General features: G+C 31.1%; 1 protein-coding gene across 1 annotated transcript in view; it reads right to left on the minus strand.

Annotated features, from left to right (window-relative positions):
• Positions 1–2,590: 2,590 nt before the first annotated feature.
• Positions 2,591–19,804, minus strand: part of LOC111638551 (cubilin-like) — a 30,836-nt gene continuing 13,622 nt past the window's right edge. The window contains exons 10-23 of the mRNA XM_023384279.1: positions 17,219–17,590; positions 15,642–16,001; positions 15,176–15,547; positions 13,611–13,973; positions 13,409–13,534; positions 13,074–13,319; positions 12,877–12,996; positions 12,511–12,795; positions 7,141–7,737; positions 4,842–4,967; positions 4,437–4,691; positions 4,228–4,356; positions 3,658–3,906; positions 2,591–2,996 (exon numbers count right to left, since the gene is read on the minus strand). Of these exons, the coding sequence (XP_023240047.1) occupies positions 2,695–2,996; positions 3,658–3,906; positions 4,228–4,356; positions 4,437–4,691; positions 4,842–4,967; positions 7,141–7,737; positions 12,511–12,795; positions 12,877–12,996; positions 13,074–13,319; positions 13,409–13,534; positions 13,611–13,973; positions 15,176–15,547; positions 15,642–16,001; positions 17,219–17,590 (3,902 nt within the window). The 3' untranslated portion in view covers positions 2,591–2,694. The remainder of the gene's footprint in view (positions 2,997–3,657; positions 3,907–4,227; positions 4,357–4,436; positions 4,692–4,841; positions 4,968–7,140; positions 7,738–12,510; positions 12,796–12,876; positions 12,997–13,073; positions 13,320–13,408; positions 13,535–13,610; positions 13,974–15,175; positions 15,548–15,641; positions 16,002–17,218; positions 17,591–19,804) is intronic.

Consider the following 19,804-nt stretch of genomic DNA (forward strand, 5'->3'; position numbering starts at 1 on the left):
CTATGAATACATCATACTACGCGCTCACGTTACTTTGGATTCGTCACTTTTCCGTCGTAGTTTTTCCATTTTATAATTACGTGACTCATAGTCTGGTGATAACGGAGAAAAGAGACAGATAGGACGTCGGTATATGTCACAGTTATGATTTCACAGATTCGAGACAGCTTGATAGCCCGAACGGTCCCAGGCTTTCGCCCGTGCACGCTAAGTGACTTTCATTACAAGCATTTAGCTTTCCGAAGTGTATGACAACAATTGTTTGGCATTGACGGCCGCAAATTTCGCGTCAATAAGCTGCTTCGACTTGTTCGATTATGTTATCAACTCAATTTCATATTTATTTTCATATTTTCACTTTGCGGTCCTTCTCTGTTCTTTTTCCGTTATTTACACGTGTAGGTCATTTCATTGTTATCCACATTTGATATCATCATTTATCGCATACTGCCATGACGCTCTTGTCTGTCCTCTACATCTGTCAAGAATTAACGCGATTGGCGAAGCGTAGTGACAGCGGGCCAATGGAGAGCAGGGTCCTTGCCGTGATGCGGTTTGTGCGCCAATTTTCGTACGTGCGTTAATCAAGCCAAATAGTTTGGCCGAATATTCGGTATTCGGCCTGAGGCCGAATATACTATTCGTTGCAACACTAATACTTACTCCATGGGCGTACCATTTGTGTTCTGTAAAGGTAACGAGCTAGAATTTTCTAACTCGTGTAAAGGTATTCAAAGAAAATAAAGAGTTTTAAATCTTAACTGAAATGGTGTGAGTTAAGAATGTATATTGTATAATTTTCTTTGAATAAACGTTATACATAAAATATTTGAGTATTTATTTCGGCAAGGAACGCATTATCGTATTTTACAATAATTATATAAATTACTAGCAGACCCTGCCACGCGTTGTTGTGGCTCAAAATGTATCTATTATAAATTTATAACACTTCCCCGTGGGGGAAAAATTTTTCGAAAAATTTCTTCTTAGTGTACATTCTGTTGACGTACCCTATTAAAACGCAAAAAACCGCATCTAAAATAGTATAAATAGAAGCAGAGTTCTTTACGGTAAGCCTTAATCCTAACCATCTCCCTTCAGTGGGGGGAATTTCGACACGTATATTATATAAAAACACGTGCGTATTCGAATGCAGCGTTGTGTCAAAATTTCAAAGGAATCGGTAGGAACAAACGAACATTACATTTTTATTTATATAGATAGATAGAAGATGATCTGCTTTAGTTCATTTTCACAGAAAAGCATAATGCCTCACAGAAAAGCAAACTTAAAGCGTCGTACTCGTAGCGCCATCTGTTGGACATAAAAGCCTTAACCTAGATTATATATTTTAATTTATATGAATGTTTAACGAAATAATATACAACCATGTCCATCCTGAGGTTCCATTCTAAATATTGGTGAAAGAATTTTTGAAATCGGATGAGTAGTTTCGGAGATTACCTGCTGCAAACAAACTTACATACATACATACATACATACTTACAAACATTACCTCTTTATAATATTAGTATAGATTGTATAGATTCTGGAACGAATTATGCTCTTTAAGCGAAGTTCCAGTGTATAAACCAGTGGTTTTCAATCCGTGATCCGCGGAACACGGGTGCTCCGTGAAGCTACTTCAAGTGTTCCGCAAAAAATCAAATATACAATTAATTAAAAATTGTTGCAAAAGAAAAATCGATACAATGTAAAATAATTTTTGTATGGGAATGTAATCAGCAAACGCCAATGACGTCATATACTAGACCGAGTGTGCTGTTTATCTATAAAATTTTTTCCACACCTGCTTTAAAACTAATTGTGTTGTAAGTGTTCTGCGGAAAAAAATATCAAAGTTTAGTGTGCCCCAACTTCAAAAAGATTGAGAACCACGGGTATAAACCTTATCTTTACTGAATTTATTTTCATATATTCGGGGGAAAGCTTTCGAGTATATAAAACAGCGTTTTTTTCTCTATCTTTATTAAATGTTTACGATTAGCTTTATGTTTCTAATTTAATGCACAATTTGAAACATTATACTTTAATTTTGTGTGTTGGTTTTTGAAATTGATTTTTAAATATTTTAAAATTTAAATTATTATTTATTAATTATATTTTTTTTTTATAAATTTAATATTTGAAACTGTTAAATGANTTTCTGTTTACCTTTCATTTGTAATAAAGGTTTTAAATTTCATATTAAATATATATATATAATAAATTGTTTAACATTTTAAATTATTTTTGTACAAACTGAACTGCGAATATTCTTACTAATTGTTGGATAATATTAAAATTTATTTTTCTGATAACATAAATAAAATCTTTCACGGTTGACCCGAACTGCTGAAATTTTTAAATTAATAGTTTTTATTGATTGAACTGTTTTATTGTCCTTAAATTTGAATTTCATTTACATGAAATTTAGATAACCGAACCTATAAAATGTCGTATTGTTGGCTTCAAATTTAACCCGAATTTAAGACAATATTTATAAACATTTCCAACAAACATTAAATATATTTACAGGCTTGCATATTTGATGTAAAACACATAATATTAAACTCATTTTATAAAAAAATTTTTTTGATCATCCTCTGAACCATGTAAATATTCCCGATTATATTTATATCAAACCATATTTTCTTATTTTGAAGATTGTCATTTCATACTCTTACGATCTTGTTACTGTTTATTAACATTTTCAGTGTTCTCCGTGATAGATGAAATGGTAGTGGTAGAGTTTTCTATTGTGCTGTTAAAATACATTAAAGCTTCATTTTGTTTTTCAATCTTAATTATTGTCCTGTTGTGTAATGCCATTCTTCCTTGTCGAGGAGTTAAACTTTCAAAAGGTTTTAACCAAGGCATTTGTTGACAGGGTATTTGGCGATATTCTACGTGGAAACCAGATCTAGTTATACTTTTGTCTGTATTAAAAGTTAATTTTATCTCGAATGGAAATTTATTTGGAAAGGATAGTTCCTCTGAAAATATTAAAAACTTTGATTAGAAGCTAAATTTTATAAGTTATCATAAATTTTATTACTTATATTTATTTGTCTATCGAATATCGAATGTCTATCGAAACATGAACCCTTTGGTGATTATTTTTAATTAAAATTTAATATAAGTAATTAATATATCTGGATTATTTGATTAATCTGAGAATTCGATTGTCATAAATAAACTTGATCTTCATCAAAATCAGTTTCAAAACTATTTCGGTTGTTTTTAATATAGTACTTAATATTTAAACTGTATTGAATTAGTATAGTTATATATAATTCTTATTGCACATACGAGTAAATATTGCCCCCCCTCATCAGCCCCATATAAACGTTAAATATATAGTATAGCCCATATGAAATCAGAATAACAATACTTTTTAATATAAGTTAAAAATTATCAAAAATAATCGATATGCAATAAATATATCAATAAATTCATATTTTGAAAATTACAATAAAATACGGAATCATAAGTTTATTATATTTACTTTACTTTAAATATAATGTTATTTTAATCTCGAAAGATTAATTTTAACTGGAATAAATAAAAAATGAATATTAAAACTAAATTATTGACAAATGATCCCAGCTATTTACTTCTATAAGAGCAAATTTAATCTCAAAAAATATTACTTACTGACTTGTTGTTTGAGTTCGGAACCACAATATCTATTTCCATTAATTAAAATATAGTCCTTTCTACATCCAACAGAACTTTCTATTTCGAATTCGTGAAAGTACATTTCTAAACCACAATATCTGTTTACTCTTTCAATTTTATAAGAACAACGAAGATTATCGGCATAATCGCGTGGATAATTCAGACTGGTGATGTGACCTCGTTCTTCTTTCAAACAGTAATCGCAAAGAGGAGGAGGAGGAGTAACTGAAATGATTTAACGGTTTATGATTTTTTTTTCTTTTTAAAATAATAGACAAAGGACTTAGACTAGTAATTCATAACTTTTTTATTTACTGTACTTATTGTTATTTTTTAAAGAGAGATCTTGTGCTAGTTCGTTTTAAATTGTTTTTATTTCTTTACAGGTTGCTTCAAGTAATTTTAACATTGATAGAATTTCAGTTTTTGAACTTCAGTTTAAATTAATATAATTTTAATCGAATTATTAAAAAGTAGCAATTAATATGAAAATACTTATTCCATTTAAAAATAAAAGGGAATTTTTTTTTTTAACATTTATTTTACCTGGTTTCCATTTAGGAGCACAATCCGTTTGTTGTCGAACTTGAATGTGAAAACCGGACCTAGTTGCTGCTCTGTCCGATCGAAATATAATTTCTTTATCAACAGACCGAAGACCGAAGTTATAACGACCTGTAAGTTAAAAATTAATGATAATTTTAATATTTTTATAATTGTAAATGAAAATGTTATTTTGAAAAAAATTCAATTACGAATTGTATTTGATGTTATGTGGCCACAAATAGGTTTTCCATCAAAATCCAAATAATCGTATCTACACGAAGCTTCTTCCTCCAAATCGAAACCGAGAAACGTTACTTCTAGCGCACAAACAGCATCATTAAATCTTTTTACAGTATATTTACAAGAAATATCCGTCGGATAATTATCCGGATAATTAGGACTCTTAATAGTGAACGATTCTTGATTAAATGTGGCATCACACTGCGTGGCACTTGGAGGTACAGCTAAAAACAATCACATAACATTTTATTTTAATTATTTATTTCATTTAGATATTTAAAAATACATTTCGTTTATACATTTAGAATTTAATTTATAATCAATTCTTTCATTAAATCTCGAAAAACCTTAAAATATTTGTTATAGTTGCGTACTAGGAATATGAGGGGATTTTCCAGTGCATGGTTTCTGATGTCCTTTGATGAGAAAGCCCCGAGATGGAGATACCGAATCAGACTGGAAATAAATCAGTTTTTCTGGGGTATTAAATTTATACGTAGCTGGAAAAATAAAAAGAAATAATTTCAACAAAATATATAAGAATAATACGTAATTATTATTCGTTATCTTCTAATGAACGATCCGAACTTAATATATCGAAGATTAAAATTTATAAATGAATAATAAAGAAGAATTTAAAGTAATTTATTGAAAACTCAATCATTTGAATAAATTAAATATAATTTTATATTACGTTTACTATTATTAATTAAAATCAATTAAGCGAGATTAATGAATTGTGTTAATATTGCAATGATCTTAAAAACATAAATTCAGTTTAAATATAATTACTATGAATAAAATTAATTATAATTTTTTATAGATAATTTTTATAGATTTTATTCAACTGATTCAAAGTAAAAAGTTTAAGAAAATATTGTATGAGAGTATATACTTCATTATTTTTAAAATAAATTATTATTCACATAAACACGGAAATATCGTGGTGGTTCACATAATGTAAATTCATGTTATGTCAAAATAAAAGAAAAATATTACAAGGTCAATAGATATTACAACAAAGGTAGCTTTCCTTCAAAAATAGTGCTTGTGTAACTATACATATAATATTTAACACTTCATGATTATGTTAATATTAACAATATTTTTGAAATCTCTTCTGTCCTATTTACGTCTAACATATTTTCAAACATTTAAGCAAAGTTAAATTTTAAATTTTATATCATGTTAATATGTATGTAGCTTAAGTATAATTATAAGTAATGTATTTACAACCTTTTTCATTTGGTTTTATATCAGAAAATAAATTAAGGAAATAATTAGATATAAACATTCTAACATATAATATGTTAGAGTTGTAAACGTACGAATCAATGTGTAGAAATTGTACAGAATAACAACTGAATCAAATAAGAAAGTACAATGACGTTTTAGCTTTTTCTAACTGACTGAAAGCTATACACTCGCAAGATTGCCATAAACAGAAATACTACTCATTTTGATGGATAATTTTAGTGCACATTCGATGATTCCCACCTGAAAGCTATAAAAGTTCATTTTTTACACCAAACATAATTTCTATATTGCAAGCTTTAGTCTACCGAATCACTCAGAACTTAAAATTACAATATAGAAAGTTTATTGTGCGAAAGATGTTGCACGTTATTGATGATGGATCACGTGAGTTTGGCGTGACCCTACTACGTTCAATATGAGTGATTACCAAAGCTTTGAATAATGTTTCACAAAGCACGACTGCAAACACAACTTGCTTTACGAAAGCAGGTTTCCGTCAAAATTTTAATGACGGTTTCGGAATTTTTATCATAATCCACGGACTATACCGAAGAAGACTGGGTCGATCTCATTTTATAGCAGTGAGTGAGTAAAAACTGTAATTTGAAGGTTTTTATCAACGTCGACAATGACCTAGCTGTTTGCGGATGCTTATCCGAGGACATCATTGCCGAAGTAAAGAACCAAGCGAATATGCGATAAAAATGAGGAAGAAATAAAGCCTGTTAAGGACAAATATCTTGTTTTCATTATATGTAAGAATGCCAGAAAAGCTCTCAAGGTTTTAAGGGGCTTTCTTGAAATATCATTTATAAAGCAAGATGCTTTCGAGGCAGTCGACCGCACCGAAAACATTGTTGAGTAACAAGCAACGAATCGTCCGCAACAAACTTGGGTAACAGAATTTTGTCATTCTGTACAAATACTTATCTAAAACATAATAAAATATTATTTATAATGTCTATATTATTTATAATGTAATATTTACAATCTCATAAAAAATGATAGTTTCCGTAACTCGAAAGTTTTTCTATGTTCTTTTCACTTCAAATTAACTAGAGTCTTCTGTATTTGATTGTTTTCTCCCGTATTTTGTATATAAAATTGTAATGAAAATATTTATTTCGCTAAATAAGAATTTCATTCAAAAATATTCTGTCATCTATAAATGATTTTCTAATATTCAGGATTTAAATAACCAATTCATTTGGAAGAATGAAATTATTCAAAGACAAGCACTAACCGGTTACTAACTATAAAATATTTTGAACAAAGTGTTTTTTCTTCTGAAGATAATCTCAATAAATACAAAAGTTTTGTTTAAATAAATAATTAAATATCATTACGTATTATAGTTTATATACAGTATCTCTTAAAATAAAAATTAAGATAAATATAATTAAGTAGCATTCTTACCTACGTCATTATCTTCGATATTTCCACATATTCTGATACCATCAATACTAAGATAATCATAAAGGCAATTTGGACTAGATTCCACTTCAAATTTTACAAATTTTAATTCTAATCTGCAAATTCCGTCATTCGTTCTTCTTATGGTGTATCGGCAATGAATGCCATTTGGATAAAAATCTGGAAAATTGACGCTCCTAAATTCGAAATCGTTTTGAGTGAATATTTGATCGCAATTAGTGGGTACACCAGGAGGAGGAGGCAGATGAGGAGGAGGATGATGAGGATGAGGAGGCATAGGGGGATAACGGGGATGCGTTTTTGGTGGAAGCATTGGAGGATAGCGAGGATGCGTCTTCGGTAGATAGGGAGGCATTCTGTCCGGATAAGGTTTTGAAGGAAGATGAAACGAAGACGGTGGATGTTTGGATGGAAAAGAAGGCGGAGGATACTGAGGGTGTGGTTTCCTGTCATATGGACGAAAAGGCGACTCTCTCATACAGTCTAATTGTGTTGCTTGAATCAAGAATCCTGGTCTAGTATTTGCTGGATCGGAGTGAAATTTAAGTTCAATTTGATAATCGCGAAATTCCATTTCACCTATTAAATATAAGAAAATAATTTAAAAATTATATAAGCTGTATTTGAGGTAAGACAGTGATCTGATCAAAATTTTAATTAGCAATAATATTTTACATTATAAAACGGAAACTCTTCGTTAAAAATAGAAAAGTTTTGGGCTACGATGAGTAGAAAATAAAGATTTTTTAATGAAATTTAATGAAACACTATAAACGTTTATAATTATAATATACAGTATATGTAATATGTAAATAATAAAAAAAATTGTTACGGCCAAAGCCCGAAGTATGGGCTGTTTCTGAATTGGCTGTAGGCCTATATTTTCGCACTTTGGCCGAGAGGAGTAGCCAATGTCCGATATACTTGAAATGACCAGTGTATATGCTACTTTGGCTGGCAATTTCGCGAAGTGGCGGGAAATTCCTGGCCAAAATTCGATGTGCGGATGCAAAACTGTCTGGAAGGAGGCACATCTTTCGCTTCCGATGCGATCGTGCTGTGCTCGTGCTAGCAAGGAAGGTGCCACGTTGGACCCTAATATTCCATATGTCTGCTGCTTTTTGGAGAAGGTCATGCCTCTGTGACTTGTTCTTATTATTCTGACATAACAGTTTCATTGTGAGTACTATATTCATCGTATTTCTATAGTATTCTATATGAATACTTTAGTTCAAAGGTTAAGTCGTAGGGCACGTATAATATGTGTTGATGACACACATTGCTGGAAAAAGCATATAGTAATTATGCTGAGGTAAATAAAGGATTGTTTACTACAACACGATTTTCTATAAAGGAACGTATTAAATTAGCAACAGAACACAATTTACTGGGGCTGTATTCCATGTAACAATATTACAATTTCAAATATTCATAATTGTTATTCCATAGGTTTTCTCATGGCTACTTCTGATGAAACAAATATAATGGGTGAAGTTGGACTACATGTAAATGCGGAACCAACATTTGATAAAAAATCAGATTCTCGGATACTTTTGAATACGTTACTGCAAGTACAGTAAAAGCAAATAATAGCGCGATCTTCATCAGAGACAAATACGGCGCTTTTATAGAGGATGTTAAACAGGCAAATGCAAAGCACAAAAAAGAGAGTTGACTATCATTGACTAAGAAACTATGATGTTATTGAAGTTAACGACAAAGAAACACTTTTTGTGCCAATAACAGGACAAAATGGACGCAATGGCGATGTACTATGTGCATACAGAAGAATTTTTCGACATATTGCACGATACTCACTTGAAAATTGGATATGGAAGTCGCACACGGATGGAAAAGGAACTAAAAGCTAAGTACAAAAATGTCACCAAAGAAGTGATTACATTGTACCTCCGCTTACGCAAGTCATGTCAGACCAAATTGTCAAATCCTAAGAAAGATCTAATTTCTAAACCTTTGATATCTAAAGAATTTAACTCAAGATGCCAGGTAGATCTTACATGCAAAGTAATCCTGACAGCAAGTACAAGTTTATACTCAATTATCAGGATCATTTAATTATTATATTTTATAGTTTATATTATTGCGACCTCTGAAAAGCAAAAGAACAGAAGTTGCTTTCCAGCTACTTGATTTCTTCACCACTATAGATGCTCCAAGTGGGCTTCAATAAGATAATGAGAGAAAATTTGCGAACGAAGTTATAAATGAACTAAAGAATATATTGCCTGAACTGAAACTAGTACAAGGAAAACTGAGGCATAACCAAAGCCAAGATTCCATTGAACATGCTAACCAGGATGTTCAGAATATAATGGATGCAGACAAATAAATCAACACACTGGGATAAGGATCTCCGATTTATTTAATTCATGAAAAACCGTTCTTTTCACCAATGCATTCAGCAATCGTCCTACGAGGCCATGTTTGGCTGCAAAACAAAAGTGGGGCTGAGAAGTGGTCGTAGATAACTTACAAATGACCATGACTTTTTTCTTCCCAACTTTGGCTAATCGCTCCATGCCATTTCGCAATCTAGACGGCCAAATTCCAAAATCTAGAAAAGATCGGACATTGGCCAGTCAATTTACAGCGACATTGGCCATTTTCCGATTTGGCGGACGATTTGACACTTTCCGCTTTGGCTGTAACATATATATGAAAGAGTATTATATATTTTATGATTTGGTACAATAATTATTTTCTCTTCAAAAGATTACTTTTATCGATAGACATTGCAATAATATGTTTTAGTCATGAGTGTCACATAGATGATTTGCACTAACTCTTAAGTCCGAAATTTGTTGTCATTAGATCTAATTACCACTATTTATCGTACTTAGAATGATCAATATCACTTGTAACAAATTTATTACCGTTATTATCATCGCTATTTTCCGACGTTACAATTTAAGAGGTTTCCACATTAATGTTTTAAAACTTTGAATAAGTAGTCTAATTAAGGAGAGTAATCAAATTATACAGCCAGCATACATGAAAATAAACAATTGAGAAAATGATTAATTTAAAAGATTGTATTTTGACTGGTTAGAATCCATTTTACTCAATTATTGCTCTCTGTATCTTATCAATTCTTTTGATGTTACAGACAGAAAAATACTTTTATATATAATAAAATTTTATCGGTAATTTTGAATCAATTTGTTAATTGTTTCACTAAAAAAACGAAATGTAAAATATCTATATAAAAATGACAACGATAAAAGTAAAACAATGCCACTTTATTATAAAATAATGCACTTCACGATATAGTATAAGAAAATGGTTATAAGAAGAATTATCATTTTATTCAAATTAGTGCTCATAAATTAAGTATTTATTTAAAGATTTCTGTTTTTAATATTTATAGAGATGTTTACGATTGTTTCCTAGTAACACTATTCTTTAATATCTTCGATATTTCCACATATTCTGATACCATCAATACTAAGATAATCATAAAGGCAATTTGGACTAGATTCCACTTCAAATTTTACAAATTTTAATTCTAATCTGCAAATTCCGTCATTCGTTCTTCTTATGGTGTATCGGCAATGAATGCCATTTGGATAAAAATCTGGAAAATTGACGCTCCTAAATTCGAAATCGTTTTGAGTGAATATTTGATCGCAATTAGTGGGTACACCAGGAGGAGGAGGCAGATGAGGAGGAGGATGATGAGGATGAGGAGGCATAGGGGGATAACGGGGATGCGTTTTNCGTAGCGTGGGTGTCAGTCGCCCGGGGCGGAGGAAAATTTCGCCGCCCCCTTATTTAGGTATCTCAATTTAAAAGACTAAAATTCAGTTTCGTCATAGAATAAGTAATGAAAAATTCCGTGCTGGTGTTGCCACCTTTTTAAAATCGCCGACCCTGACCGCAGGTGAAGTTTGTTCGAACAGAAGTTCCTGACGCATGCGTATATCGTTTTGCTATGAAGAATAATTTGCAGTGCATGCTGGTTCTAAATCAGTTACAATTAGCGACTAGGGAGACTTGGGTAGGAGTAACGCAAGTAATCTAGATGACTTAGTCCTATTGGATATTGGAGGTGTATATGAGTACGAATGAATCGTACAAGCAAAAGAAAAAAAAAAGGTCGACAGGTCGCGCAAGATATCCCCGGACGGCGAGTCGGATGGTGACACTGTTCCCACTATTCCGTGTTCATTTGAATCGGTCCGAATCGTAGGTATACACGAAAATATGAAATAAAATGGTTCAAATTCTTACAAGATATTATTATTATTTATTGTCAAATTTTGCCGCCCCCTAAAAAGTGCCGACCGGGGCGGGCCGCCCCTGCCGCCCCCACTACGCTACGCTACTGTTCCCATACACTCCCACGAAGGTTCTGGCATAGTACATTTATCCTACAATAGATGGCGCGCGTTTATACTGTGTGTTCGATCGATTTCAAATTGTGAAGACCATTTCCCCCCTTCAAAAAATATCTTTATATGTGCATTTGTGAACCGTTATTTACGATATTTGTAATAATTTTTGTTTAATCACTTTATTTCAACTATTTTTTGCTAATTATGTATTCGCTCGAACTTTGTTAAAACCTTAACTGTATCCTGAACAACAACCGAAGTTGTAGGAGGAAATTCGCCTATTTTACCGATCTAGGCATCCCCTTTTCCAAATTTTAATATCGACTCAAAATAATTTAAAAAGACAAATTACAATAAAACGGTTTATTATCCAACTATCAGAAATTTCACAACATGCCAAGGAAGAGAGGAAGGAGCAATTAAATAATTAAAATTATAAAGGATTTAAAAATATATATAAAAATGGGGAATATCGCACTTCTGACAATCGCTGCAAGTGTGTGGGCTAAATTTGGAGAATCCGTGCTTCTCGCATGGACAACTGTATGTGGCCAGCTCACGCGTCGGAAAACCTTCTGATTTATTCGTGTACGCACCAGACGGAAAAACAAAAAATATCGTGTATCCACAAGCACTCCAATAAATAAATAGAATTGAAACGACACTTTGGAATGTTTTCCCGATGAAAATGAATAATAATATTATTATAATAATAAGTTTCAATAAAAATGATAAAATGTAAATTGAATTTTATCATAACGAGTTTGCTTAAATTTCGTTTCTTCTGAGATCACAGCAATGCGCGACGGGTAAGCTAGTAGCAAATAAAATGATAATATAATAGAAATAAGAGATGAAAATAAGTTAGAATTTGTGTCCCGAATTCCTTTATCTAACAAAGCGATATTTAATGGAAGTGTCACCTCATTAATATTCCATTGCTAATTTAAATTAGTGATCATCTTGTTTAAATATGTCAAGAAATATCGATACTTACGAATGCTATTTCCTGGCATCGTTCCACATAATTTTTCACCTTCTACTTCGAAATAATCGTATTCACACCCCGTGCTCGATTCGACGTCAAACATAATGAAATTTAATCTCAGTTCACAGATTCTGTTGCTTAGGCGATGAACGGTATAACGACAATTGAGATTATTTGTGTAAGTGTTAGGATAGCCTGGACTTCTAATTTCAAAATCTAAGGAAGCGTATAATCGATCACAATTAATCGTGGGATAAGGAGATTTTGATGGCTTTGGCGTTGTCGTTTTTAAAGCTATGAAAATAGAAATTTTAAGTATTATATTTAAATTGAAATGTCAAAATGATAATAACAAACAATTCTCATCATTTTTACCTTGTGACTGCACGCAAGGTAACTGTTGAAAATTTGCTTGAAATCCCAATTCCGTTACTCGATCATTGCTTTGAAACTGGATCTTAACTTGAGGAGGATTTCCATGGAAGGATACAGTTCCTGTATAAGTGAACGTATAACACGTATTTCAATTTATGAAATTTAATAAAACAAGTTATGAATTTAAATTCTCTCACTAGTTTGTCCTTCTAATTGCCGACCGCAGTATCTAACGCCATTCATTTCTAGAAAATCATGTTCGCAAATTGTATTGGAAGGTTCTAGGCGAAACTGAGGAAACGTCAATTCTAATCGGCAATTATTTTCTTGAGCTAAAAATGTATAGGTACATCTCACGTTATTTAAGTAATCACTTGGATAACCCAAACTTTCAAAGGTTCCACTCGAATCTGAAAATCTATGTTCACAAACTGATGCTGGAACTAGAGCAATAATTAAAAAAAAAAAATATATATATATTATTTGACAATCATAGAAGGATATTTTTTCAAAGAGCAATCAACTACTTTACCTTCTGTCGTAGAAGTAACTTCTGGACATTCTACTTGTGTTACTCTTATATCAAAACCGGGGCGAGAAGTGGTACTATCCGAATGAAAATGGAACGTTTTGACGTCGGTAGTAAATTCTATAACTCCTTTAAAATTAAATTATATTAAATTAACCAATGAATGTATAAGCATTTTAAAATATAAAATTGGTTTTGGAATTACTTCTCATATTTTCGGGAAGAACACCGCATAATTTTTGATTATCAACTTCCAAATAATCGGTTTTACAATCATCGCTACTCTCGATATCAAACTTTAAGAACATTAACTCCAATTGGCAGATTTCGTTGCTGACGCGATGTACGGTATACATACAATCTAAATTATGATCATAATCTTGTGGGTAATTTTCGCTCCTAATTTCGAATTGTAGCCCTGTGTTCACTCGATCGCATTGACGAGGAGTACTACTGGCTTGAGCTTCGCAATCGATTTGCTTCAGTCGGATTTTAAATCCAGATCTGGTTGTAGCAGAATCGGTCTTAAATCGAAGTGTTTTCTGGAAATCTCGAAAGCTATAAGTTCCTAAAACGTACGTGTAAATTTTAATAAATATATTAATAATAATTTTTTTACAATAATTCTAATAATATTAATAATATATTCAATATTAAAAGTTTTATTTACAGAATCATTAGGAGAAACCGTATAAATTGTGCCATCTTGCTTTTTCTTACTTTTCCGTTAGAGGAAACATCATACCGAGTGTACGGCAGCCTTTTCTCTTATATTAAGAAAGTGAAGTGCTTAGACTGAACTCATGTTTTGTATTGAGAGAAGTGTGTAATTCTTTCGTTTGTGTCTCTTAAAGTCATGTCTCGGCATGTTCCTTATACCGTGTACTGTACAATTTTTATGGCGTAATCCTTGTTGTCGCATTAACTTTTACAACAGTTAACTTTGAATATACAATTGAAGTTGTTAGGTTAGTTCATAGGAAAACTGAATTAAATGTAGAATCTTGTTAATCAAACAGCATAATATACTACTTAATTAATACCATACAGTAGAATACAGTAAATTTTCTATTATGATTAAATAATGTATTTATATGAAGATTTTGTTTTGTTGGCTATTTTATTATGGTACAGTAGAACCTCGAAAACTCGGCCTAATGGGGACCGAAGGGTGGCAGAGTTTGTGAAAATGCCGGGATATCGGGAATGGGGTTAAAAAAATAAGTACGAGTGTTTCCTCAGAAAATACTGTACTGTACTTGTATGTATTGTTTACTTGAGAATACAACAGAGAATAAATTGTTCAAATTCCCTTAAACAAAGGAAAAGTATGTCCTTTATGGAGGCATAGAGCCTTTACTACATGAAAATGAAAATTAATGAATACACTGTGTACAGTAATTTACCTGATAAGACAGACCTCAGAATAATACTTTATGAGAGCTTTTATACTTTTATAAAGCTGTCTATAATGAAAATTAATTAACTAAAGATTTTTTTGCTCTGCCAGAGTGTGGCCGAGTTATCCGGAGTGCCGGGTTATCGAGAGCCGAGTTTTCGAGGTTCTACTGTATTAGAAGTATATAGTTCATTTCCAGAAACAAAATTTCAACTTTTGACACTAAGCCTACGAGAAATCAGTATTTAACTTACAACGACTATCTTAGAAACAGTTTTCTAGCAAAAAAAATTAGGCTATAAAAACGATGGTTTACTATATATAAAATCAGTAAAAAATTGAATAACATTTATAGTAAAAAGATATCTTACTTGTTACATTTTCTAATGTTCCGCACAATCGTTCACCGTCAATTTCCAGATAATCGTATTCGCATCCACTACTCGATTCCACATCAAATGACAAAATCATCATTTCTAATCGGCATATAGACGTGTTAGATCTTTTTATAGTATACAAACAATTTAAATTAGTTGCATATTCTTCGGGATAATTCGGACTATTTAAATCGAATTCGGTTTCGGTGAATTCCTCGTCGCATTGAACTCGAGCCAAAGTGGTAGTTTCTGTAGTCAATGGTTCACATTCTTTTTGTTTAATTAAAATTTCAAATCCTTTGCCAGTGACAGAGGAATCCGAGTGAAATGCAATTGTTTTTTCTTCTTCTCGGAAGTCGTATGTTCCTTAACAAAAATAAAATAATTTTATTACATTAAATATATAAAATTTATATTATTTTTAAAGTGCCATAAGTTAAAATCATTAAAAAATACTTACTAACAGTATTATCGGGAATGTTTCCACATATCTTCTCTCCTTCAACTTCTAAATAATCATTTTGGCAATCTTCGCTTTCTTGGAGTTCAAAACTAGTAATGGTCAATTCCATTCGACATACGCTGTCACTATAACGACGAACTGTATAACGACAATCTAAATCATCGTCGTAATTATCTGGATAATTTTCACTCGTCAACACAAATTGAGGACCGAGAAAGGTGCGATCGCAGGGTCTTGGACCTCTTGCTGCCAATAGGCATTCCATTTGTCGAGCTAAAATATGGAAACCACGCTGAGTAGCGCTTCCATCTGTTCTGTATCGAAGAATTTTCACTGGTTTATGGAACTGATAAGACCCTTGTGGCAAAAATTACATTTTCTTTAAAATCGTTACAAAAATGGCTTAAATTATATATATATATATATTATTTTTTAAATAAATTATTTTTAGTTATTTTTTTTCTAGTTAGGTGGTAATAACAATAAGTAAATAAATTTAGAAGGCAGAACCTATTATTTATTATAACTAAGTATTGGGTTTAAAAAACATTGAATAATGCTATCTTTTACCGCCATTTTTTTACATCTGTAACTTTTGTTCTGTGTTGTTGTATTATTTATTGTTCTTAATTTGCATTTTCTATAAATAAATTTAAATTGGATACGTTCATAAAACACATTGTGTAATATTAACTTTTATTTTGATTCTGCAAATATTTTTTACAGTTAACTGACTATCGAACGCTAACTCTGTTTATTCTTTCGAACTTGAAACTGGAAATGGTGGAAAAAAACGAAGAAAAGAAATGGAAATGAGCATTCAGAAAAGCCGACCCCTTGGAGAAGACAAAGAAAAAGACTGTAATATTAATAAAAATGTAACAAACATGAAAAATTTTGTTATTACGATATCAGTAAACGAACATTTACGCGTAAATGAGATCACTGAACTTAGGCAATCTGTCTAGGGGGATGCCTTCCGGGAGTTTTTTTAAGGGTCACTGGCTCCTATTGAAGCGTTATAGAAGTGGAGAAAGTCTGGAAAACTCGATGTGGCCAGTCTGTCCTGACGAGGCGCGAACCCACGACCAAACTTCTAGTGTTTAGGGAACAGAAACGCTTGGTCACTGGTGAGTCCAATTTTCAATTACGTTCGTGCTTCTACACAACTATGCAGATGTAATCCTAATGGCTGAACAGCATTTTTGAGAACCATTAGTTGAAAACACACCATTATAATTAACACAATAAAGAATTTTTCAAGTTTAGATTAATCATTGCATATTCTCAACAAAACAATAAGAAAATAACTTCTGTTTAATTGAATTTTGTGAAATTTTTTTGTAAATCTATAAATTAACTTAACATATATCATAGAAAATACGAATTTAAAATGAATTTCAGATATTATGAAAGTAAATGAAATTGATATCTTGTTTTCTCAATATTAAATTGTTAATTTAAATACAATAAACAAATAACAGATTTGAAATTATATGGTATTTGTAATTTAAAAACATTTTTATTATAAATAAATATAAGAATAAAAAAAAGTAAAAAATTCGAATTCTTACTTATAGCTCCACCGGAGAATTTTCCACACATTCTCCTGCCATCAACTTCAAAATAAGCGTGACGACAATCATCTCCAGATTCTACTTCGAAATCTAAGAAGTTTAGCTGTAGTTGGCAAATTCTATTGCTGGTTCTCCTTATAGTGTATCTACAATCCATGGCTCGATCATCCCCTTTAGGATAGGTTAAAGACTTAATTTCGAATTCTTGACTAGTAAATATTCGATCGCAAATATTAGATGTATGACTAATGGCTCGAGACTTCGGTTCACAATTTTTTTGAGTTACTCGAATGAAAAAACCGGGACGTGTTCTACTAAAATCGGATCGAAAGTTAAGTATTTTTTCTTGATCGTGAAGATCAAAGAGCCCTGAAAATACAAATTATATTCAGGTAAAATTTTTATTCATAAATATTTAAATATAGTGAGATATACAGTATAAATTACATTATTTGAAAGCATATAAATTTATTTTTTACTTTTTTTTTACAAATTCATTCGCTGTAAGCATATAGATCTAATAAAGTGCCGCTTTTCTCTAATGTTTTTTAGATTAGGCGTTGTATAAATACTTGAAGTTTGTAAAAAATTATATGTAAGCCTATTCATATCATTGATTGGATTTAACATATCGGTAATAAGTCAATGTAAATTAAAATTAATATCATTGATTAAGCATGTTTTGGTTAAAGAGAGCTGAAAAGACTAATCTAACTGTAATTTATATCATTAAATAATCAACTGAAACAGAACTATATAATATTTTTCTGTCGAAACTTCTTTAACACTCCAGAAACTAAAAAATTTTATCAGAAAAACTAAAGTTCTGTTCAAATTATAGCATTGTAAATTAAATATATATAATTAATTCTTTATTATATAAAAAGTTGATTTAAACATTAGCCACATATATTTCATTTACAGCTGACTGCATTTATTGATATCTTTTAACGAATAGTCAGCTGACAGCTAATTATTCGTTACACACATATCAGTAAATTTAGCAATATGCACTATCAATAATAAAGCAGTGTCTCATAATCTAATAGAAAAATCAAATAAGATTGTTAAATATGCAACAGAAATGTAAAAATAATTATTTAAATAATTAATATCGTAAATTAGAGATTTATAGAACAGTAAAAATAAATTTCAGCTTAAAAAAAGAAACAGGAAAAATGAATTATTAAGTAATACAATTAAATTCCAAAACAATATACTAATTAATATAAATTGTGATAATCAATATATTGACATTTATAATAAGTAGTGTACTCAATACAGTAGAAAAATTTAATTTATATAGGCCTAAATAATTATATTATTCTAGTAAATGTATTGTATCTAAAATATAAACAAACTTTACATTGTATTTTAAATTCTTGAATGTTTTATATAGAAAAATATCAAAACCATTAGAACTTTTAAGGTTTTTCTGTAATTTTTAATAATTTATTAAGATTATATTATGTTACATTTTGATAGTATACGGAACTCAGAATAAAATCCTCCTAAGCCACCTAATAAGTTTTGAACGAAGATAGAGCAATGAAAGATATTGGTATGGTGAAGTGATCATGAGCTATCAAATGAGACTAATGGCAGCAGCCCTAGCTGTAAGATTTGCAAGTGAGTGTTCCTATCTTGGAAACTATAAGAATTGCAGAAAAAATAAATAACAGAAAGTTATAGAGCACCATTGAATTAGTAAGAAATGTATAAACCGTAAGCAGAATACCACCATATGTATACGAACAATATGCCTCTGAAATGTGAAAAATGGCTGTGACACGACACTATGTTCCTATAGATAAAACTCAGAAGTGGTGTTGTGAAAACGATAGTCGATCATCAAATAGTCCTTTGAAGTGTATCGTGCAAGAAAAAAATTATGGTACAAATAAAAAATAAATCACGGTAAAAATCACGAATGTGTTGCGAGATTATGCTGCTATACAGAGAATGCGGACGAAATGCGAGGAAAGATGCAAGACAATATACTTTACTATTTCCTACTAACCTACATTTGACTGAGTGGACTATCTGCTGAACTGCTCGACATCTAAGAGAAACTATTGCATATCACTTTCGAAGGGTACGGACATAATACATAGGTATTATTAACAATTTGTTAGTACATTATTACCGATTCTGATTTGGTGGAGTAAAAAAGAATACGTAAATTTCTCTAAAAGACTTTATCAAAAATAAAAATTTAATAGCCAGGTTGTAGAATGTTTTCTACAGCCTGGCTATTAAATTCAAACCAAGCATATTTTCAGATGAGGTTATTATTATTATTATTATGTGTTGGGTTTAGTGGGTTATACTCGGTACACACCGGTGGCTGAGTACTATGCCGGACCAGAGTCAAGGCATAGCAACCAAAACAAAACTAAAATTAAATGTGTGTGTCAGTGTCAGTGTCAGTATTAAGGAATTTCCTAACAATATGGCATGTGTTCAATATAGTGGTCTTCTGTAGTGTGATGTATGTATTTCTACTCAATTGTAATGTTCCCAGGCTTTTGTGTAGCGTGTGTGGTATCACACCTGTACAGGAGAGAACAACAGGTACAATAA

This window comes from Centruroides sculpturatus, unplaced genomic scaffold (assembly GCF_000671375.1).
Source record: "Centruroides sculpturatus isolate CEXI.00-Female unplaced genomic scaffold, Cexi_2.0 scaffold856, whole genome shotgun sequence".
NCBI lineage: Eukaryota > Metazoa > Arthropoda > Arachnida > Scorpiones > Buthidae > Centruroides > Centruroides sculpturatus.